The sequence below is a fragment of the Drosophila obscura genome, unplaced genomic scaffold (genome assembly GCF_018151105.1).
Source record: "Drosophila obscura isolate BZ-5 IFL unplaced genomic scaffold, ASM1815110v1 contig_150, whole genome shotgun sequence".
Taxonomy (NCBI): Eukaryota; Metazoa; Arthropoda; class Insecta; order Diptera; family Drosophilidae; genus Drosophila; species Drosophila obscura.
The window spans coordinates 7,210,171-7,233,354 of NW_024542736.1; the positions used below are offsets into that span (position 1 = coordinate 7,210,171).

The 23,184-nt window shown below is 41.9% G+C and overlaps 4 protein-coding genes across 9 annotated transcripts in view; all 4 read left to right on the forward strand.

The window, feature by feature from the left end:
• The first annotated feature begins 813 nt into the window (after positions 1 to 813).
• On the forward strand, positions 814 to 20,460 carry LOC111066856 (E3 ubiquitin-protein ligase RNF181 homolog). 6 transcript variants are annotated; one of them, XM_022355778.2, is made up of 4 exons: positions 814 to 1,260; positions 5,101 to 5,118; positions 19,863 to 20,173; positions 20,230 to 20,460. In XM_022355778.2, the coding sequence occupies exons 3-4, from the start codon at positions 19,865 to 19,867 to the stop codon at positions 20,362 to 20,364; spliced, it is 444 nt and encodes a 147-aa protein (XP_022211470.1). In that variant the 5' UTR covers positions 814 to 1,260; positions 5,101 to 5,118; positions 19,863 to 19,864; the 3' UTR covers positions 20,365 to 20,460. The 6 variants fall into 6 exon arrangements, 5 of the variants coding, with proteins under 5 accessions (XP_022211470.1, XP_022211468.2, XP_022211467.2 ...); XM_022355776.2 differs by lacking the exons at positions 19,863 to 20,173; positions 20,230 to 20,460 and adding an exon at positions 15,960 to 18,467 and having other exon boundaries at positions 1,188 to 1,260; XM_041596411.1 differs by lacking the exons at positions 814 to 1,260; positions 5,101 to 5,118 and adding an exon at positions 9,856 to 10,100.
• On the forward strand, positions 8,700 to 9,161 carry LOC111066991 (microtubule-associated protein RP/EB family member 1-like). The gene has a single exon (XM_041591776.1). It carries the CDS (start codon positions 8,700 to 8,702, stop codon positions 9,159 to 9,161), a length of 462 nt encoding a protein of 153 aa, XP_041447710.1.
• A 93-nt stretch (positions 20,461 to 20,553) lies between the features above and the next one.
• Positions 20,554 to 21,454, forward strand: LOC111066857 (E3 ubiquitin-protein ligase RNF181 homolog). The gene is made up of 2 exons (XM_022355777.2): positions 20,554 to 20,932; positions 21,009 to 21,454. Exons 1-2 carry the CDS (start codon positions 20,681 to 20,683, stop codon positions 21,300 to 21,302), a joined length of 546 nt encoding a protein of 181 aa, XP_022211469.1. The 5' UTR covers positions 20,554 to 20,680; the 3' UTR covers positions 21,303 to 21,454.
• An 811-nt stretch (positions 21,455 to 22,265) lies between these two features.
• The window catches only part of LOC111066827, a 60,894-nt gene continuing 59,975 nt past the window's right edge, over positions 22,266 to 23,184 (forward strand). Inside the window, 1 exon segment of the mRNA XM_041596402.1 lies at positions 22,266 to 22,530. Within this exon segment, the coding sequence (XP_041452336.1) occupies positions 22,410 to 22,530 (121 nt within the window). The 5' untranslated portion in view covers positions 22,266 to 22,409.

The window sequence follows — 23,184 nt, forward strand, 5'->3', positions numbered from 1 at the left end:
CACTGGAAGTTGCACTCGAGAATCAAGCTTAAAGTTACACAGCGAATATACGCTATACATATAGCGTACATATATCCCTAACAGACACTGTTCCTGTACATAAATCACAGTTCGAACACTCGCTGTATTTGGTCAAGGGCGTTCGCCGGCCTCTGTGCCCTTGACCTAAACAACATTACATATACATAGCGTAAGGCTGGGAGCGGGGGTGGGTTGCTGTAACATTCCATTAACAGCGCCGGCAGCTTACAGCCAGAAAGCTTTTAATGTGCTGTAAGTTGAAAACAAATATATTAAAATTGGTTTCCATGACTTAAAACGGATTTCGTTGAAAAATTATTCAAGAATATTTCTTTGAATACATGATTAAGAGCCAATAAAAATGGTATTATTTAAATATATCAAATTCTTAATAGCAAACCATCAAAAATGTAATAAATTCGGGAATATAAATAATATAACAAGCAAAATAGTTCAACATTTTCCGATAATTACAAATATTTTTGCTTTAATAAGGGTACCCGTGAGTGTTGAATATTAGTACAAAGAAAAAAAGGAATTAGAACTTAATTTTCCATCATGACACACTATGAAAAATGGTATAGAGTTTCAAGCACCATTCCACTAAATTCAAATTCCCCGCCAAACAAGACATGCCTTCATGTTAACAGCGTGACCGTTTATAAATTTTCGCTATATTTCCACGTCGAAATTGAACTAAAGGTATATTTATGGTAGATAATATAGTATATTTCATCAGGTTTTTAGTATATTACGCTATATTTCAGGTAGGCGCGACGGTATATTTGATCGATAAATACCCGGTCACACTGAGAAGTTTCGGTTTGTTGTGCATTCGAAGGCGAAATTGAGATTTTTTTTCTGGCCAACGAATTTCTCCATCAATTGTGCAGGCCGCATTGATTTCGTGGACTCTTCGAGTGCATCTTTGCCAGCGCAGCAGCATAGCAGCAGCAGCCAGCCCCTCCCTTGTACCCTTCGGCAAAAACCGCAAGAGCAACAACGAAAAACGTTTCGTCACGCTGAACTCAGACCTCGACCCGCTACTGTGCAGTGGAATTTTTTCGTGTCAAACCAGCGAAATAATATAACGGGGCTTTAGAACTGCGGCCGTAGATCGTATCTGAAGCGGTGAGTGCATCGGTGAATCAGTTTGAGGAGTTAAAATAGCGCCCCACTGCCTATTGGTTTTTCATCGATTTTGCCGACTGTGCGGCCGCAGCAGCAAAGAAAAAACAGGTTGGTTTTCTATCTTTCTCCCTCCCCCTGTGTCTGTCTCCATATCTTACAAACTTTGTTCGTTTTTTTATGCAAATTCCTTATTCTGTTTTGTGTAGTTCTTCTCCATCTTTCTTTGTTTTATTTGATTGTGCATTGTCTTTTAACATCTCATTCGTTGCTGAAAATACCGGCTTGTTGTCATCTGTGCGGAGAGAGCAACCAAAGAGAGTGAGAGAGTGCTTTAGAGAGAGAGGGTGACTCAGTGAATATGCTTGTGGTTGTGTGAGGTTATGCGTGTCACCGCACTATGGTCCCAACGACCACTTTTGTTAGTCACAACACATATTTCAAAATGTTTGTAAATCCACTTCCGATTGATTATATATATATACAATACAAAAAACTAATTTGAAAAATCTTGTTTCGTTGACGAGTTATTAATTTTGGCCAACAAAAGTGGTCGTTGGGACCATAGTGCACCGTTTGGAATTGGAACACGCGCGTGTAGTACTGGGGCACACTGGCGTCCAGCAATATGGCGCCGACACACCCTGGGACTGATTGAATTGCTGCATTTCTCTTAATTGATACGAACTTCAAATGGACGACGATGCTACCCAGCGCTCGCAAACAAGCCCCAATTAAGCGGCTTTTCAGCTGCTTTCCACCCATTTCTCTGTATTGTGGGTGCAGCAGCGAAAGAGAGAGATACTGGGGGCAGTGCATCTGTCCCGGCCGCGCCCAGCTGTTCTTTCCAATTCCCGCGCAATTTGCATTTTCAATTGCAGGCGACAGCAAGAAGAGATTGAGAGAGAGAGAGAGACAAATACATTATGCAATACGCATTCATTTAGCGTGTTATCATTTTTTATTGCCGCTGCTGTAACTAGTTTCTGTCGGAACACATCACTAAGGTTAATTTTCACACACCAATTTCTGAAGGTTAACAATAATTCCACTTGGGGTTTGGGGGTTCAATTGAATTCCGGTCTCACAAAAGGTTTCAAACGCTTACGTGGTTGAATGCTCTCATAATCCGCGGTATCTTTTCACGTGAACCAAACTTTTAACCCTTTCTTATCAAACCAGTTCGCTTGAGTGAAAAGGGAAATATTTGTGAAATAATGGTGAAATATATAGTTAGTAAAACGTATTTAAAAATAACCTAAGACAGAAAATTTTTACACACATGGATCTGCAAGCGTATATGGGATCCGATCCGGCTATTGCATGGAAATGGTCTATAATTGAGTTGTAATTATCTTACAATCTTTACATCAATACGTTAATTGTCAGATAATTATTACACAAGTAAACAACAACAACTTGCGAAACAATAAGTAATACAAAATATTATTGCGATATTGTTTATCAGTATTTAAAAAATAATAATATAAATAGGATGCGCAGTAGGTATTGGCTCGTCTATATCTATAAAATATACTCTATAATCCACCTATTTGGGACCTATTGTATATTAGAGAAAACTTCGAATTCTGCATGATTATAGCTTCTAAAAATCATACCAAGATAGACTCCACTTGTGAACACATGGATAAATCCTAATTGCTGAGGAATTTCACAAGTCGACCGTACGCCACAGTCGCGTGGCTGTACCTGGCTAAAATCGATAACAATGGGTGATGGGGAGGGGTAATTCGTGTTGCTAATTCGATTGATCAACGGAGGCTTAAAGCGGAGTGGCTATCACAATGGAATAATCGTGCCATTTACACCTGTGGCCTGGCCAAGTGGCAATTGGCAATTTACGTTTCTAATTAGTTGCATCCGTGCCGGCAATTTATGCTCGGAATGCGCCTATTGGCAATTGTTTAGATATTTGTCGCCCATTTGCCCAAAGTGCCCATGTGACATCGTGCGAACCACGTGCAATTGTCGCCTCTGGGCGCCCCTTCTTAATTGCCGATTGAATCCCACTGGCTGTCTCCCGAGTACAGTTTTGCAACATTTATTGATTTGCATTTCCAGATTGTTGTCATCTTATGACTAGGCAAGTCCCTTACTTTGTGTTAGTCACGCCTAAATATAGTGACACTTAAAATTTCATTAGTTTGATTATAGATTGCGATAAGATTAATCCCTAATGGAGGGCAAGCACTTAGGGAACCAAAACAGATACTCATCGCATTTTTTTTATAGAACTTGGGGGTGATTCCCGAATCTAGGAAAAACTATGCATAAAATACTCAAAATATTTCAATTATCAATGTAAACCCCCAGAGAAACAACCTGAGATTCGATTATTTGCACTTGGACTTGGATTGTACAATTTATACTAATTTGTTATATTTGCACTCGGAAGAATTGAAACCGCTATATCTCTATACATTTTCGAGACGAATATTATGAAAATATTTTATCTAAATGTATTTCATATTTTAATTTTATATATTTCCTTGCAAATTGAATAAATATTATATTTATGTTAAGGTATTTACCAGTATTTACTGTCTTATGCGCAATGCAATTCTCCCCAGGAGAGTCTTCCCTCAATTTGCTTCACTGTTCCAACATTATACATAAATATTTATGTACGTGCATAAATCGCTGTTTGTCTTTTATAATATTTGTACAAAATACTTGAATAATTTGTTTAATATTTTGCATTGGCCATATTTCATTTTTGTGCACTCGTGTGCCTGATGTCGCTGATACGTAGGATGGCGGATGTGGGTCTGGGAAATGGCAAACGAGACTGAGAGCCAGCCAGATCGAGAGCGAGTGCCTGTCATAAATTTAAGCGCAATTTGTTTGTCTTGCATGTCATTTTGTTGTCCACAAAGATTTCATATTTTAATACGCTCTCAGTTTTAATATTATTTATTCTCGTTTCATGTCTGTAGGAAAATATTTTTAATGGGTTTTACAGCACGTGCCGTGTCGTCTGTTTTTGTAGATGTGAAGAGCGTGTTGACGAGAGTCCGCCTATTATTATTGTTTTAGAATGTTAGAATGTTTGCAAATATTGCAACATAACTTGTGTTAATAATTTATGACAGCTTATTAAAGTCTGCAGCTGTTTTGTTTATTCGCAAGAGGAAAATACTTCTGCTGGGCGGGCCTCTGCTTTGATTAAAGATTGTGAAATATTTCTGTGTGGATTTTCAAAGACAAACCTCTGGCCCATTGACTGTACTAATATTTCAGCACATTTCTGTGTGCCTTCAATGGACTCAAATATGGCAAAGAGGGTACACTTATTTACAAATTGGAGGATGATTTCCCACAACTTGCCCTATTAATTAGTGTTTATTTTGGCCGTAAATAAATGTATTCTTTGGCCGCTGGCTTGATAAAAATATCCCTATTTATGTTGTCATTCGCATAATTTGTTGCAACAGGTGCCACACGAGCACCTACCTCCTCTCCGTCTGCCAGCACTGTATTTTGGCCACGTTTGGCATAGAAATTGGTGGGCATCTCGATGCGGTGTCGGTGGGCCGGTGGCCATCGGCTGCTCATAATTTATGTGCATGCGGGATAAGTTTTATATTTATTGGCATTAAGATAAGTTTTGTGGCTGGGGCCACACATTCGATCGAGACTCATTTATTTTTGGCCACCTCTTGGAGCCCGCAGCTCCCGCATCGAAATGTGGCAGACAAAAATAATAATAATAAATTATTTGCACATTTACAAATCAAAATTTATGTGCTCTAATTATTTATTATTTTGCTGCCCCTTCACTTTATCATAATTATTTTTTTCGATCTCTTACATGTCGAATATATTATAGAGATTATCGCTGAACTTTCGTGATCCCATATTCAAATTTAAACTGAACCCAATATACCCAATATTTGCAAATTCTAAAATGCTTTCTATTTATTTTTACAGATTTTGAAGGAAACTCTGGTAAGTAAAAGAAGATTCCCTGAAAGAAACCTCATATGAAGTAGAGCAAAAAAAATTTGAATTAAAATTACAAACATTACTGGCATTTCACACATGTAGATTTCCAAGATATTTAGTTTGTTGTATAAAAGGGCTGCTCAGGGCTTAGTAGAAAAATATTTTCATATTGCCATATTTTTAATTATTCAATAAAAAGTTTTTCCAAAACCAGCATTAATCTTTTTTATTAATACCTCCTATTTCTCTGCCTTCTTTAATTTATACTAACAAAAAAATTGTTCTCATTTCGCATAGTTTAACTAGATTTATTTTGACAGAATCCAAATTTAAGCTTACCTAAGAATCAATTTTAATGAGCATAAATTGGAACGATTTAAAATTGTATTGGGGCGTGGGTCAGGTAAATGTTTCCTCTCACTCTGGGAATAGCTATGATCCACATTCTGCAAACTGGTACCTGACCTGAGAAGCGAATTAAACTGTTTTGTTCTCCAAGCTTTTTTTTTTTCAAAAGCATTTATAAATTCTACCCCAGATTAAAAGAGTTTAAAAGAGTTTAAAAATGATTCCCCGCAATCAATTTTGTAAAGCAAATTGTAGTGTTTATAGTAAAAATGTAAATCAACACTAATTAGTCATCGGTATGTGGGAATATTCTAAAGTCATCAAAAGAACACGCTTCGATGGGGACGGGTCGGGACGGGCCCTGATCGGGTCGGGACGCTGCTCATGGGGCTAGACGACAAAACGCATTAAACTAAATTGCATTGCACAAAAGTCCAATCTAAATGTTGATCTAAAATCGAAATTACATTGAGATAGGTGATGGGTGGGGGTGGAAAGGGGTAGACAAGGGGAGTATCTGGTGGGTCACGTTCTGCTCGGCGCTAATCGCTCAATTTGCCTCACTGCTAGCACGCGGAAATGTGTGGGAGGGCATGAGACCAGACCGTAACAGAGACAGAGACAGCGATTCGTACAGTGGGGCCAATGCTAATTAAATTTCGCTAGTCGCTATTCCGAGGCACGGCGCCGCCCTCAGTCTTAATTTGTTTGCATGCTCGGTAGAGCGGAAAAACAACAACAAATTGACATAATGATCATGTTTGAGGATCGTCAACATTCAGCAGCAGGCAGGCAGCAGCAGCAGCATCATCCATCCCCTCAGGCGACTAAATTGAGGGGTCTGCTGACAGACAGACAGACAGACATTTACGTTCTCCCTCTCTCTCTCTCGGGTATTTTGTTTGACTTTGAACTTGTATTGTTTGCTTGTAATTTACAGTTTCTGCACAGGCAGGAGACCCTCCGCTGTCTGTCTGTCTGTCTGTAGGAGGGAGAGGGCTGATCGACATAGCTAAAACCCCCCCACCCATTGCATTGTACGATCACTACAGCATTGTGTGCTCCATTTCCTACCCACTCAACGTGACGTTTAATGTTTTAAATTTAGCCACAAAATAACAAAAGACAGCGAGAGAGAGAAGAAAGAAACCAAAACCAAAACCGAGAATAACTGGGCTCCCGTGCTTAATATGGACCGACATTTCAATTGCGATTGCTATTTTTAGGCATTGTCATCTCTCGCGCGTCGCGCGGGCTTAACGATTATTTTTGCATATTGAGGGACGGACAGTACAGAGATATCTGAACGAGAAGTACGTATACGTACGTACGTGCCCCGGTTGTGTGTGATTTGTGGCAAGGTTAGCCTGTATTGTATAACAAATATTGTATAATTGAGTTGGGCTGTGAGCCGTTGTATGCTCATGTTCAAAGTGGAATTGGATATGTGTATATATAGAAGGAACACTGGTTAATATCGTATGAATTATACGGTTTATATTCGATTATAATAAATTATAAAACATTGCATATGATTTACAGTAAAATCTTCACAAAATATTTCATTTTATTTCTCAGAAAAATATATCATAGATTAATTTTGTCACTACAAAAATCATACATCAATAGTACATCAGAAACAGAACAAGAACCAACTCAAAATTAATCAATTTTAATTTCAATATTATTTTCCTCTCTTTATATTTCTGATTTAAACCAAATTGAAGATTTCCAAGCGATAGACAAATCTCGAATAATTATTATTTTTGTCATATCTCAGCCACAAAAAAATGTATTTCCTGCACATTTACGCAGCCATTGAACTGAGTTACCCTCGAACCCTGTATAACATTTAGCTTTCAAGAATATTGATTTATTTATTATGGTGTATTTTTCATTTGTTTTTTGCAAACATTTTGCGAGTGCAAAAGACCCAGGCCAGGCAGTTGTCCTTGCCTTGACAGATAGAGACAGACAGAGCGAAAGATCACATGAAATCTTGACCAGCAAATTGAACTGAACATGTGAGCTATAATTTTGGCATATGGCATATATTTTTTTTTGGCATTTTTCGCATAAGTAATACATATTACTTCCTTTTGTTTATACAAAATGTATAAAGTTTCATGAACCTCACGAAACTCGTGTATTTTAAATGGACCACAAGCGTATGATGTATTCCTGACAAGGCTGTCGTTAATTGTCGTACATTTGTGGGTATGAGGTTTTTTGAGAATCCCAAGGCTGTTTTGCACCAAATTCTACATTGATTAAAACAAAATTAAGCCCAAATAATGAAAAAATAGTTAATTTGCTGTCTGTACTTCTAAGTTCTAGTTTTTACTATCGCAGTGCGGTTCAGTTCATTCTAGTTGTACTTTTTCTCATTCATAAGTTTTGTCCCACATTTTGATGTCGCCGACGTCACGCAAGCGAAAATTTGACAAAATTCGATGGATTAGGGGCCTTGAAACTGAAACATCGGAGGTGCCAGAAGGAGCACAACACCCTCAACCTTTGGCCCGCCCACACACACGTGTCATATAACATCGAGCGCTAATTAAATCTGGGGGCTTTCGGTCTTTTGTGTGTCAAAATTTTTGAGGGCGTTCGATCACTTGACTCGTGTTGCCGGTGCGCATAAAATGTAACCTCCCACGAATACAGATATACGTATATGCGTATGTACATATATACAGATACAATTTGCACAGCCTGACAAATATCACACATTTTGCTTATTCGCTTTTGTGTTAACCTGGATACAATAAATCCCCCTTCGAAAAGGCGAATACAAACAAAAAAAATAAAAGGGAAACGAAAAAAGAAAGCAACTTGAACTATAAACAAGAATTTAAAAATACATTTCCTCTAATTGTTAAGGCAATAAAAACATGCGTTAAGTGCGCATGCCTTTCAATAAGAAAAAACTTGATTACAGTGGCTATTAAAACGTGGGTTAATATGGCATAAGGTAGGGTTAAGGCTTACCAGGGAGAGGGAATCACAAAACTGCTAAAAAAAAAAAATTATATAAAAAATAATATAACATTAAAAATATCCCAAATAAATTCCGTAAAAGTAGCTAAGGCGTCAAATGTCAAATAAAATATTAGAAATCTAATAATCTTAATACAATTTCCGGGAAAACAGCCAAATATTTTGTTAGATTTTACATATAGCAGACTCAGGTACTTTTTGTGTTTCCAAATTTGCTGAACAAAGAGGGGAACGCCATGCAGAACGTGTACCACACCAGGAACTCAAATCCTTCGCAGAATTTGTCCCGTAAGGAGATCATAAAGTGGGTAAATAATGCCCTTAACATCAAGATCAAGGAGCTGGAGGCTTTGGGATCCGGTGCTGAGTACTGTCGGCTATTTAACCAACTCCGCCCTGGCATCATCAACCTTAAGAAGGTGAAATATGGTTCACGGCTCCAGTCGGACTTCCAGTCAAACTTAATTTTGCTGCAGCGGGCCCTGCACAAGGTGGGCTTGGAAAAGGACATTCAGATAGGCAGGATGATTGTCGGTGGCCGTCGGGAGAACTTGGATTTTGCACAGTGGTTCAAAAAGCTGTACGATCGAAATATTCACCTGCAGGACACCGACAGCGTCATGCAAAATGTCTCGGATCCCAGTAAAACATCGTCCAGCTGTACGATTGTTCCCTCTGAGATGTACCGCCAGAGATAGAAGTTAAATCTTCGCCGAAACCATCAACGTAACTTCGTTTGTGTATGTGGCTTCGATAACTGAATAAATAAATCGAAAATGAAACTTTAATTATATCGGCATTTGGGCGCAAAAATAGCTAGAAATTGGAGGGGATCTCTGAACTAGAACTGGAACCATATGCAAATAAATATTACGAATTTCACTACGAAATCAAAGTCAATCACTCATTCATATTACTTAATGGGCGGACAGCCGAGCTTTAGCTATAAAGCAGCCGCCGCAACAGATACGGATACAGTTACAGATAGAGCCAGAGATACAGATACAGATATAGACAGGGAATTACTACTACTAACTAAATAATTCCAACGCCAACGCAAGCCCGACAATGGAGGCGGCAAAATTTCGCACATTTTGCACAGGTTCCGTCGATCGTCACCATCCCCCCCTCTGCCCACCGTCTCGACGCGTCCGTCCTCGTCGCTATGGATCGTTATGACTGTTATTGTTGCTGTTTTCGTCGTGTTCCGCCATTTGTAGAGCTCATTTAATTTTTATTGTTGTTTATTGCTTAACGAAAAAAAAAATGTTCATTTTAAATGTTTGATTACAACGATTTGTGAAGTTCAGTCGAAATTGTGATTTGCGCGCTGGAGGAGCGACCGCCGCTGTCCGCCGTCTGCCGTCTGATCGTGAGCAATGCGATTCTGAATTGCATTCGGATCGAATCTCTATCTCAGTTCGACAATCAATCAATCGCAATCGCAAGTTGATAGCCGCTGGGGAGGTGTCCTTAAGTGTCTCCTCCTCAAGTGTCCTTAAGTGTGAGGAAACAAAAGAAATCTCAAATCTCAAAATCGTGAAAAATACATAAATTTTTGAAACTTTTAATAAAGTGTGACAAAGTTCGTAGACACGGCAAAATGCAGCTACTCAATTTGATGTGCCTTAAACATAGTGGGTTTTGCAATTTCATTTGATTTATTTATGAAAATTCACAATATTTAAGCTACCATTTTGGTGGAAAAAACCGAGCACAAATTTCCATTGTGTGACTAAACTAATTTGAATTTCATGTTATCGCCAAACTCAAATTTATTTCTTATATGACCCGCATTTGTCATTTTATAAGCCCCAAATATCTACCGTAAATATCAAAATTAATGATACCCTGGATATAGATAGATTTTATGTAGGTGAAGGGGAGTGTGGAGTACCAGGACTTGTGGGCCCGTTTAGGGGAATTGTTGGCAAAACGCGTCCTCTGAATGACAGTGATTTATAAAAATACCCCCAACTAAGGATAATTAAATTTTAAAATTATTGTTGTGATCCGATAATAAAAATGTCAATAAAAAGTGGAAAAATATTCAACATTTCAAATAAATTATATAAATAAATCAACTTGGAAAACCATAAAAAATAGAATTCAAAATTGATTTAGTGCATTTTATTTAGTGATTTAGTGAATTTGTACTGTAAAAAAAAGATACTACGAATTCGCCTCGATATTATTTTCTTGAGCTACACACTGACGTCGATTAAACGATAGAAAATTATTATCCGTGCGTGGACTTTCTTTCCAAGTGTCCTGGCTCCCCATTCGAAAATTTGTATTGTATGCATTTAATTATATACTTCTTGAAATCTTTGATTGATCGTTAAAAAATATAAAATGTAATGCCAAGACGAGACATACAAAAATCTTAATTCACTTTCATAATGCATTAATCAATGTCAGTGCATAAAGCTGTGCCGAAATTGCAGCAACTAAATGCAAAGCCAGATAATCAATTATTCTTCCACACGAAAACTGCTGAAAAGTCGCAAGCAGGCAAAACCAGAGAGATCTAATCGAAACAAACCGCCACTTGGGAACTTGGCACGACCCGGCACTCGTATATGCACAATATATGTGTATGTAATATCAAAACATATGTGATGAGTATATATCATTCTTAGCTGGCCGATTACAGTGTAAATTGTGTCAACAATTAATATTTTATGATATTGTTTGTATGCAACTGCCATGCCATGCAAAGTTCAAGCTCGTTAAAGTGTCAATATTAAAATCATAATTTGCTATAAAATTAATTACAATAACAATTAATTAAAGAAACATATGCGTAATATAATTTATTTCGTTTCATCTACTATTATGAAGCTGTCGAAATTTGTAAATTCAAATCGCAAATGACATTATTTATTTTTCGTATACTTTTCCGTGATTTAAGGGCAATAAATTTGCTAAGGTGTCTTCGTGTATTAGATTATCTAAGTTAAATTGCTTAAATTATTTGCTTTAAGTGGGTATAAAATAAATTTATAGACGAGAGCGTATACTGATACTGAAGTCCCTTCTCCCCGCGAGACAAGTGGATCAAGTATACAAACATATGTATGTACATACATATATGAGTCACCTTCTCAATTTGGTAGATTGTTCAAGTTTAATGTGCATTACTTCCGTTACTAAAAAGTCATTAATGTCTGTAAGCTTTGATTTAATCCGATTTACATTCCATTAATTATTCTCAGTGCATGATCTTCGTTACTTTACTGCCTCAGTTATCTTCTCATTTAAATGCTGTACTCGCGTTGGAGAGAGGGATTCGCTCAGAGAGTGTCGAAGAAGCGAGGAACAAACAGTTGTCGAATGCGAGGGGGGAATAACTGCCCAAAGAAGAAGGTTTCTCTTGGATGTAGATAACATATAATCACAAAGAAGAGTATTCAATTCGTGGACATGCTAATTCCAATTCCGATTCAATCCATTTTATACTCACACATAGAGATTTACGTACGCATAGCGCTGATGACGTTCACCTTTTCCAGCCCCCAGCCTCCCTCCTTCTTCCAACACACACCACCCCTGTGACGATAGTCTGCCATGGCCGAACTGCATTGGAAATGATATGCAAACGGCAATGGGAGAGGGGAGGTGATCTATAAATAGAGCCGCCACGCAAAAATGGGAAAATGTGTGTGTGTGTGTGTGTGTCTGGCTGCGTGTTGTGTGCGAATTTTATTTTTATAAGTCTTCGGGTCCAACGATGGCGAATTTTCATGCACAGCAGAAAAGAATTTCACGCCATGGCCAATGCAGACTACTGATCCTATAATTTCTCTACAAAACAGAATACATACAATACAGTCTGAAGAAATACGATGTATGTATATATCAATATATACTACTATGTATATCTGTACATTAGACATATTTCCATATGGCCGGTGTCTGACTTTCCCCCCATTTTGAGGTCTACTCTGCGGGTTTTGTGAATGCAATTTAGAAAATTTCCATGATGGCTTTACGAACGTATTTTTTTGGGCTTCCCTCAACTCGTTCCCTCAACCCTCCCTCCCTGCCTACCACCCAATGAAACAATTAGTATATTATCCAACCCACAGAGAGATAACCAAGTGGAGAAGGGGATGGACAGCGAGATTGGACTCGGGCTGGAATCCATTTGGGGTCTGGTCTGGGTGCGGTATAGAAAATACGTCAGTTGTATCTATGCTCTAGTTTTTTTATTTTTTTTTTTGTACTCTTTATTGTTGCTAATTGTTCCCGCTTGTTGTTGCTGGAAACGTTTTTCACTTATCGTGCGCGTCAGTGCTGATAAAATCTGAGTACACAAAAAAGTGGAAAGAATAACCAAAGGCAAAGAGAAAATAAAACCCTGTAAATGGTACAATTTTCAATGGGCATGAAAGTCAAATGTTGTGACATAGAAATTTCAAAGAAAATATCGTATTTTATTGTATCGTAAAACTTAATTACTATCACAGCAAGTATTAGCGAAATATTGTATTATTTAAAACTTCTTAATTAATAAATGAACAACAATATATTTTATTTAAAAAAATTAAAATGAATTAGCGATTATTATTTAATTTTGTAATAATTCAGTCCATTCAAACTAAGGAAACGGACGCCCATTAAAATCACTTGTTTAAAGCCCCACAACATTTTGCATAATTCTACCCACTGTGCGGACTATTAACCGCTGTGCTCTCACTCGCCCGCTCGCTCTCTCTTTTTGGTTTCTCTCTCACTCTTCTTCGCCTCAATACATGCTCAATGCTCAATACATTTATTTTTGTATTTTCTAACGAATGCTTGTTTGTTGTTGTTGTTGTTGTTGCTGTTGCCCCTTGCCATCACCTGCCCCCGCTGTCCGCTGTGGCGGCCCTCCCTGCCAATCAGGCCGTTGGCGCACTTGTTACGCGTCGCCGTCGCTGACGTTTGTGGACGTTGAGCGTTGCTGCCGCTTCGAGCAAAAGCACAGTTGTTGCGCGGCGTTGGTTGAAAACGCGTCGAAATCGCGTGAAACGAGCGACTGAACCGAACCGAACGAAACGGCAGCAGCCGAAGAAGACGAAGAAAACGCGCGCGTGCGTCGAGAAGGAGGCACAAGAAGCAGCAGAAGAGGAGGCAAAGAACAACACCAAACACAATGTAACGGTTTCTTCATAATTTTGCGTAAATTGTTTTGATTTCTTTTGCGTGAAATCAATAAAAACAGAAATGAAAATTTATTGAACTCTCCGCCAGTGTGTGAAAGTTTTTGTGTGTGTGTGTGATGAAACGAAATCAATTTTTTTCCACTATACATACGTGTTGGTGGTCGTGTGACAACGCAGACTTGTGCTTATCATTTGCACATGATCGTGTGACTGCACCACCTCACTTGCTCCCTCTCCATCTCTTTGCTGGTGTGCTGTGCTCTGCTCTCTTCCCACCATCCTCCTTTGGTTTGTCGCCATCTCTTCCTCACTATACCCTTGTTGGGAGTATAATTATTTTCACATAAAGTATGCACAGAAAGTTTTTATATATCGCTTAAATGACAAAAAATTGTTTGAAATTCTTGTGGAAAGTTTAATTTTAAAAAGATCGATCTGCAAGGGTATCAAATGCTTCGACCCACAAACCCTTGGTAGCCTGATGTTTCTGGTTTGGGTTTTGATATTGATTTATTTTGACATTTTCTAGGCGCCTCTTTGGCAACATTTTACTTAGAAATATTTGTGTTTGCTTTTTGCTTAAATTAGCAGCCACAGGTCTCCGCTCCGCTCCACTCCCTCCCCTGCCCTAATGACTGTTGCCAAGTGTTTTGTTTTTGTTTTTTTGTTGGGACTCTGTTCTGTCGTTTCCTGTACTCTTTGTCTTCGTCTCCCGTTCCCTTTTCTGCCGTTTTGTTTGTTGTGTAAACATTTTTTATACCGCTGCTTCGCATTTTATTTTATTTGAGTTTCCCATTAGAATACGGTCCACCCCAAAAGTGTTAAATTGTGAAATTCAGTTAGCCCCAAAAAATATATAGTACGAGTAGTGTGTATGTGTGTAGTATCTATGTATAATAACAAATTGCTGTTTGCCTAGCTGATTTCGGTTTTAATTAAGTGCCAGGCCCGGACACGGACCCGGACCCCGGCACATGACACGTCCGATAACTGGAGGAGGGAGGCTTTATCGCACTTTTCGCCTTGTCATAGATATCTTCTTGGAATTTTAGTTGCAGCAATTTGCTACCCATTGATACTTGAAAAGGAGAGGAGGCGACATATCTGTGCCTGTGCTACTCGCAACGTCAACTATAGAAAGAGTAAATTCTTCAAAAGACTATAATTCTATTGTCCAAAGTCCAAACTTGAGTTCTATGTGAGAGTGATCTTTCTTTCTTTTAAAATTAAAATTAAATCAAATAAATCCAATTAGCAGGTATCATATAGTCGAAATAAATTGGGTTTTTCTTCCAAGTTAATCGTGCATATAGGCAATTTCGGGGCAGGCCTTATCTCAAATTTTGATTACATTATGCGGCTACAGAGTAGTACACTCCAGCGACTAAGTGGAACAATATCATTATTATAAACATTTTAGCTGAAAGCTAATTACGGTTTCCACACGTTACTGTTACTGTTGTTGTTGTTGCTGCTTGCTGCTGCTGCTGCTGCTGCTGCTATTTATAGCTCAATGCGGTCATTGGTCCCGCGCGCTCACCTCCCCGGCTCTCCGGCATTCCCCACATTCAGCGCGAGTAAAACGCTTTTTATGCTACATGGACCGAGCCGATCGCCAAGCGAACAGTCGTGGGCCAGAATAATGTGCACACTGGTGTCGTGTCTCGTTGGGAGCAGCGCAGCGTTTATTCATAAAACGCGAAACCTTATCAGCGAAACGTGGAAAAATTTAGCATATCAGTGGCTGACTGATGGAGGGAGGGGCGGCGGGTGAACGAGTGGACATGTTATTTATTGTGCCAAAACGTGCGGGTAATTCCCCCCATCGAAAAATTTCGTGCTCGATTTGCACACAAAACAATTATAATAGAAAAAAAATGTTGATCTATTTCGAAAAAGTCCACACAATTTCCGAATTTTTGTAATCAGATTAAACAGATTTAATTTTAAGTACGATTATTGTGCATTTGGTTATGGCTAATAGAACCCACTCATAGATTATGCACTGAATCATCCTGTGCCTGAACACATGACTAAGAGACCCATCCCATGGAATGGGCCCTGAATAATACTTTCCCTCGCCCAAAAAAAACCAACTACGAAAACAATCAAAATTTCAACCAATTTCAGTATCGATTTCGGCTTCTCTTTCTATCGCATGCACTTGGAATGCATCCCATTCCAACCCAACCCCACCCCACCTCTGACTCGCTCTGTTGCCCACATTTTAACCCATGAAATGTTGCGGAAATATTGTAGAGTTCGTTTAACTTGTAGACTTTGTTGACGATAACCAAAAGGCAAGGCCCAAACTTTACCCGAAATCTACTCTTTGCTCTATTGCAGAGGTTGCGCACATCGCCAACAACAACAACAACAACAACGAGAGCTTCGGCGATAGCAAACCAAGTGCGGGAGCAAACGAATCAGTTGCAGATCCCAGAGATAGCCGCATATTTGGTTGCTTTGCCAAGAAGAAGGAGCAGCAGCAGCGCCAGGAGGAGGAGGAGCGTGAACAGCAGCAGGAGCAGGAACAGCCGCAGCCAGGAGTCGTCAGAGAAAGTTCCCATTCGGGCAGCTACAACGTGCAGCAGGAGCAGAAACGATCCAGCGTAAGCCTAGCCGCAGGATATCCATCCATCTATCGGCAGCAGGACGAGGAATTCCATCCCAGGCAGGAGAAGGAGAAACCGTCTGACCAAAAGAGAGACAGTTTCGTGATCAGTAAGCAACCAAAACCCAGAGCCAGGCAGCCACATCCACAGCAGCGGTCGCAGAGCCAACCGGCGATATCACAGCAGCCCCGCAGACGTCCAGGCACACCACCACCGCACGCCGCCGGCACCGCCAAGAGCATGACCTCCATACCCGCCACCCTGTCCAGCAACAATGTGGCCGCCGCCGCTGGAGCGGCCAATGTGCCCGAGAAGCAGCCGTGGCCCAACTCCAAGGACGACTACGAGCTGCGGGACGTGATCGGTGTGGGGGCGACAGCGGTGGTGCATGGCGCCTACTGCATACCGCGCAACGAGAAGTGCGCCATTAAGCGGATCAATCTGGAGAAGTGGAACACGTCGATGGACGAGCTGCTCAAGGAGATCCAGGCGATGTCGTCGTGCAACCACGAGAACGTGGTCACCTACCACACATCGTTTGTGGTGCGCGAGGAGCTGTGGCTGGTGCTGCGCCTGCTGGAGGGCGGCTCCCTGCTGGATATCATCAAGCACAAGATGCGGACGTCCAACTGCAAGCCGGGCGTCTTCGATGAGGCCACCATTGCCACGGTGCTGAAGGAGGTGCTCAAGGGCCTGGAGTATTTCCACTCCAACGGGCAGATCCATCGCGACATCAAGGCGGGTAACATCCTGATCGGCGACGACGGCACCATCCAGATAGCCGATTTCGGTGTGAGCGCCTGGCTGGCCACGGGCCGGGATCTGTCGCGCCAGAAGGTGCGCCACACCTTCGTGGGCACCCCCTGCTGGATGGCCCCGGAGGTGATGGAGCAGGACCATGGCTACGACTTCAAGGCGGACATCTGGTCGTTTGGGATCACGGCCATTGAGATGGCCACCGGAACGGCGCCGTATCACAAGTACCCGCCGATGAAGGTGCTCATGCTGACGCTGCAGAACGATCCGCCCACCCTGGACACGGGCGCCGATGACAAGGACCAGTACAAGGCCTATGGCAAGACATTCCGCAAGATGATCGTCGAGTGCCTCCAGAAGGAGCCCTCGAAACGGCCCACTGCCAGCGAGCTGCTGAAGCACGCCTTCTTCAAGAAGGCCAAGGACCGCAAGTACCTCACCCAGACGCTGCTCCAGACCGGCCCCAGCATGGAGACGCGAGTGCACAAGGCGGCCAAGCGTCAGCCGGGCGCCTCCGGTCGCCTCCACCGCACCGTCACCGGCGAGTGGGTGTGGTCCAGCGAGGAGGAGGACAACGGCGGCACCAGCGGCGGTCGCAAGCATCCCTCCTCGGACTCTGATTCGGAGGATCGGCCCATGAACCGACTGGAGCGGGCCGACTCCTCGGACAGCGATCGAGAGGATCCCTCGCCCGAGATCACGCACAGCGTCTCCTCGACAACAGTCACGCCCGGAACGGCCGCAGCAGGTGCTGTGAATGCCGCCAGCGCCGCTGCTGCAGCCGCCGCCGCCGCCAGCAGCAGCACCCAGGAGGTGACGGCGGGCCTGGCCCAGATGCCCCTGCCCAGCGAAGAGCGGGGCGGCGAGGAGGCACCGCCCGTCAATCTGGTGCTGCGTATGCGCAATCTGCGCCGCGAGCTGCACGACATTCGCTTCGAGTTCATGGTGGGCAAGGACACGGCCGAGGGCATTGCCACCGAACTGGTGGATGCCGGCCTAGTGGACGCCCTGGACACACAGCCGATGGCCCAGCATCTGGACCAGCTGATAGCCCAGTGTGCCACCATGAAGACGATCACGTTCCAGCTGAGCTCGGGCGTCCAGCCCGGCGAGGTGCCCGACGAGCGCTCGCTGGTCGGCTATGCGCAGATATCCATCACGGACTAGGACTAGGACAAGGACGGGCTGTCCGGCGGCCCAGTGCCTTAAATCCAGCTCTACACCCAGCTCCTACCGTTCGCTCCATCCCTCAACCCACAACACGCAATCCTCGCCACAAACACCGCCACACCACCCCCGCCCCCGCCCCCAATCAAGCGCCAGTCTGATACGTACGGCCAGAGGGCTAACCAGGAGTGGACCGTTGCTGCTTTTAGCACTAGACTAGAACTAACTGTACATGCTAGTGATAGATGTTAACGCGAGCCGATCGTTTTACTATAGAAATTTATCGATGTATACACATGTGTATCGTCTTTATATACCCTCTATATATATATATATATATATATATGTATACGTATATGTATGTATATGTATGTATATGTATATCTAATGCGCATTGTAATTACTCCATGTGTACGCCCGCTCCTAGAGCTCTCCCTACCTCCCCCTACTCTGCTAAAGTAGCTAAAATAATTCAAGAACCGTGTACTTATTCGTTTTCGTTTCGTTCGTCTTTAAGTAGCGCGCCCAACCGTCCCCACCCTGCCCCCCAGCCCGCTCTGTATATATATAAATCTGTTTTCGATTATGCCCCCCAATGCCCCCGATCCCGCTCCAGCCCTGCCACCCACAAAACTCCCCACCCACCACCAACCCAAGGCGCCTCTAATTTATTCTCTAGCAATCGTAAACACTAATTTGTAAAGCCTAGCGCCTAAGTCTTGTTTTTTGTTTTACTCTTCCCCTTTGCGTACGCCCTCGTACTCTACTCTACTCTACGAATCCTGCAAGCACCATTTAGTCGTTAAGCCTAATGCAACAGATGCAACACTAAACTCTAAGAGAAACAACCAGTAAGGCAGCAGCCAACCCAACCAACCAACAACCAGGCACAGTTGTGGCGGCCAGTCTTCGTCTAACTATCCTTAGTCTAAAGCGTAATACATACATTATATAATTCAAGCTCTGTAACTACGATGAAGTACCGTAAAGTAAATCCCCCCCCCCCCAATAACTTTAGAACACTGAATATTATTAAAAAACAAAAAAATAATAAGCAAAAATCATTTAGTAAAGAGAAAATCACACAAAAAAAAAACAAAAAACAAGAAACGAAAAAAGAAATTTAAATTTTGTGTGTTTTATTCGGTCTGACCAGCAGCTGGAAGTAAAACTGGAAATTGGATTTAAAGATAGTGGCACATTCCCCCTCAAACTTCTTGCTGCAAATTTAACCGCCACCCATCTTCCTGCTCTTATTTTTTTGTATCTTTGCATTGTTCCTTACACCCCCTTGGGCAGCTCCCATATCTACCTATCTCATAATTCGTTTGATAGTTGCAGTAGAGTGAGTCCAGTAAATTGTGTGAGTCTCTTCCACAGGGGAAGCCAGTATATGCCTGTAACTTTAGACTTTATAAATTTTAAATTGTTGAAACGAGTTTCGAAAACTAGCTCTAGAATATCTAAAATTAAACATTTTAAATGCAAAGACCTCTTAGATACTTAACAATTATACGATTATTTAATCGAACAAATTATAAAAGCAGAACCAGAACGACTGGTGGTCTGGGGATCACCCAGATCACCCGCTTCCCACTGTATACGGAGAGAATATGTGAAAATTTCAAAATAAATATTTGCATTTTTTGGGTTCCCTACGAGTGTCCTGTCAAACTGTCTCAACTTGCGTTTATTGAAAACATTTTTGCAGCCATGTCCGACTACTTTGAGGAGCTGGGCCACACGCCCACCGGTCCGGAGGGTGCCAATGACTTTGCGAAGCACTATCGCCGCCTGCAGGTGCTGGCCATCATGAATGGCATCGACATCGATATAGAGGTGCCGGAGGCCTCCAAGCAAGCCATTGCTGCACTGCCAGTGCACACGGTGCTGGAGTCCGAGGTGGGTGGCGATCTGGAGTGTGCTGTGTGCAAGGAGCCGGCCCAGGTGGGAGAGGTGTACAAGATACTGCCGTGCAAGCACGAGTTTCACGAGGACTGCGTTCTCCTCTGGCTGAAGAAGGTAATTGCTGGGTATTCCCATTTATTCTAGTACTTATTGCGATCCTCCAACTGCAGGCCAACTCGTGTCCCCTGTGCCGCTTCGAGCTGGAGACCGACGATGCGGTATATGAGGAGCTGCGCCGCTTCAAGCAGGACGAGTCCAACCGCCGTGAGCGCCAGGATAACCTCATGAATTCCATGTTTGGTTAGCGGGTGTGAACAGTGGCTGCATTTACATTTAAAAGAAATTGTCATTTGGTTTGAGGGAAATTCTGGTTACAAATATAATAAAGATATGCAATGGTACAGGCTCACTTTTTAATGGTTGGGGACAATGGAATACAAGGATGCTGTGGAATCTCCCAGTGACAGAAATGTGGCCTGCACCTAGTGCTCGTGTAGCAACCTTCCATTAAAGTGTCACACTGTCACACACAGGTCCACAGGGATCAAACATTTGTACACGGATCGTAATCATTTACGAACTACAGCTTTTTTTTTGGTTAAGACACGAGCCAGTGCAGTCATGTCCGACTTCTCCAACGTGCCGTGGCACTTGTTCGCGATGGCCATCATGAATGTACATAACTTAGAACCAAAGGCCTCCGATGAAGTCGTTGCTGCTCTGACCGTTCGCACGGTGCAGCAATCGGAGCTGGTGGACGTCCAGAAGGAGTGCTCCGTGTGCAAAGAGCCTCTCCAGGTGGGTGACGTATTGAAGATTATGCCGTGCAAGCACGAATTCCACGAGCCGTGTCTCATCCATTGGCTGACGGAGGTAATCAATCGTTGGGCACCATTCCCCTTGCATTTCACATTTGTGGAACATTAATTATACGATCCTATGCCTGCAGGCCAACTCGTGTCCCTTGTGTCGCTTCCAGCTGGAGTCGCCCGACATCCCCACCATACTCCGCAATCTGCACTTAGATGTAGACCGCCGCCGCCAAAACCGCCGCGACCGCCGCCACCGCCGCGCCCGCCGCAATCTGCAGATAGATGTAACCCGCCGCAGTCTGGACGGACCCAACGACAGCAGTCACGGCGTCTCCAACCAAATCAGCCAGGACGATTCCAACGTGAGCAGCCAGGACAACGACTCCAGCCGCATCATCCAGGACGATACCAACCGCCGCAGCCGGGAATGATCCAACCGCCGCTAGCACTAGTTTAGTTTAAAAGTATTTGTAGAGAGAAATTTTCGTTTTGCATGTTAGAAAATTCGCGTTGAATAATTCTACAGATATTCTGTGATACTGTGGGATCATCGGTAACTTATGCGTGCCCTGCCTCGTATTCCCTTGATGCTGCTCCATTTGCTGTCGCCTGCTCATCCAAAGTAAATAAAACCTGCGCAGCCGGCAGGAAGGAACAAGTGTAAACAAGCTAAAAGTTTTCCTGTGCAGCAGTCGCAAAAAGGGTTAACAAAATGCGCAATGTCAAGATATCAACATTTTGTGGAGGGATATTCTGAATAATAGGTAAAAAACATGTCAATCTAGGATAAAATCATAAATAATGTTTCAATGGAGCTTGGAACAAAACATTTAACATCAATTAAAGGAAATAAGGTATACCAAAGTACATACGCTTAAAAGTAACTTGGTTGACCAGCAACACTGACGTCACATTTAGTCAACATTTACGTTATATACTTTGGCCGCTATTATTTGAAACTTATTATGTAAACAATGCAACAAAAAAGAGTTCTGAAAACTAGCCAATACTGAACAAAATTTATTAAGGAATTGCATAAAATTATATGTTTAGGGCTGAGAGGGCCAACTAGCTAATAATATCAAACGGAATATCAAAATCATGGAATCATGGAATCAATCAATAAAATAGAATGTTAACCCATTGTCATCCGAGGGGGTATTTAATATATCCACGAAATTTATGTTACTTTAACATATTTTACGCATTACAGGTGAAAGATTACGGTGGTCATTTTTGTTTTGTAAGTATAGAAGAGGATGGAGCTACAAGGATCCTAATCAAAAAGTATTTTTTTCCGCGGTTTAATAAAGGGTGCTCGACTTTTTAAATAAAGAGGTCTTTAGTGGGCTAAGTCTCGTTTTTGCCCTGGTTTTTCTGCCCTGGCACCTACTACAAAAGTGCGGTTATTTCGCAAATTTCTGTGTGCGCTTCGTTTTGGTACTTTTCGATTTTGTTGCTAATTTCAATATAAAAACAATTGATTAACTCGAGTATTGCTGCTCAAGTAAACGTTTAGTGTTCGTTTTCACATGATGATGGCCGGCGAAAGCGGTATGAAGCATTTTGATCGCCAATTTGTGGCGGTGCATTTGAAGAAATTGCTGGGCTGCCCAAATTGTCACGGCGACTTTGCCCTCAAAAGTACAAATGGAGACGGTAAGGTTTTTTCTGTAAACTAGCTAAAAGATTAGTTTCAATACTAAATAAGTAGTGAGTGAAAAGGTGCAAAAGTGAAGACGCTTTGATTTCATCAGCGTGCTTGTGTGCGTGCGTGTGTGGACTGCCTGGAGCCCATGGGCATGTGTGTGTAGCGTCTGATTGCGTAGTGGTAAAAGTCTAGCCAAGAAACGGCAAACTATTGAGATTTCTTGCAGAAAATAACTCGCAGGTTTGAATCAAATGATATCTGAAACGCATGTTAGAGCACATATGTACATGCATAGCTGCAAAATATATGTATGTACATATGCACCAAGATTTCCAGTGGGAGAACATTCCAGAATTTCGTGATTCAGCAACGTAGGCGTGTAAGTATGTACAAGCATATGTACATACGTTCATTTTTTTTTCGTTTCAGTATAGCAAGGAAAAGCAAAAGAAAAAAACCGCGTGATACGCTTTTTTAGCGGGAAAAAAATTGGAAGTGAATTTTTCAAGAATATGCCAAAATAAAATGAAAACATTGCATTGCTTAATTAGTATATTTAATATATCCCTATATCCTATCCTGTTATCTCAAAAAACAGAAAATTAAGCATGTTAGCGGAAAAAAGGCTAAGCTGGCAGCACATTAACCGTTACACGCACTTG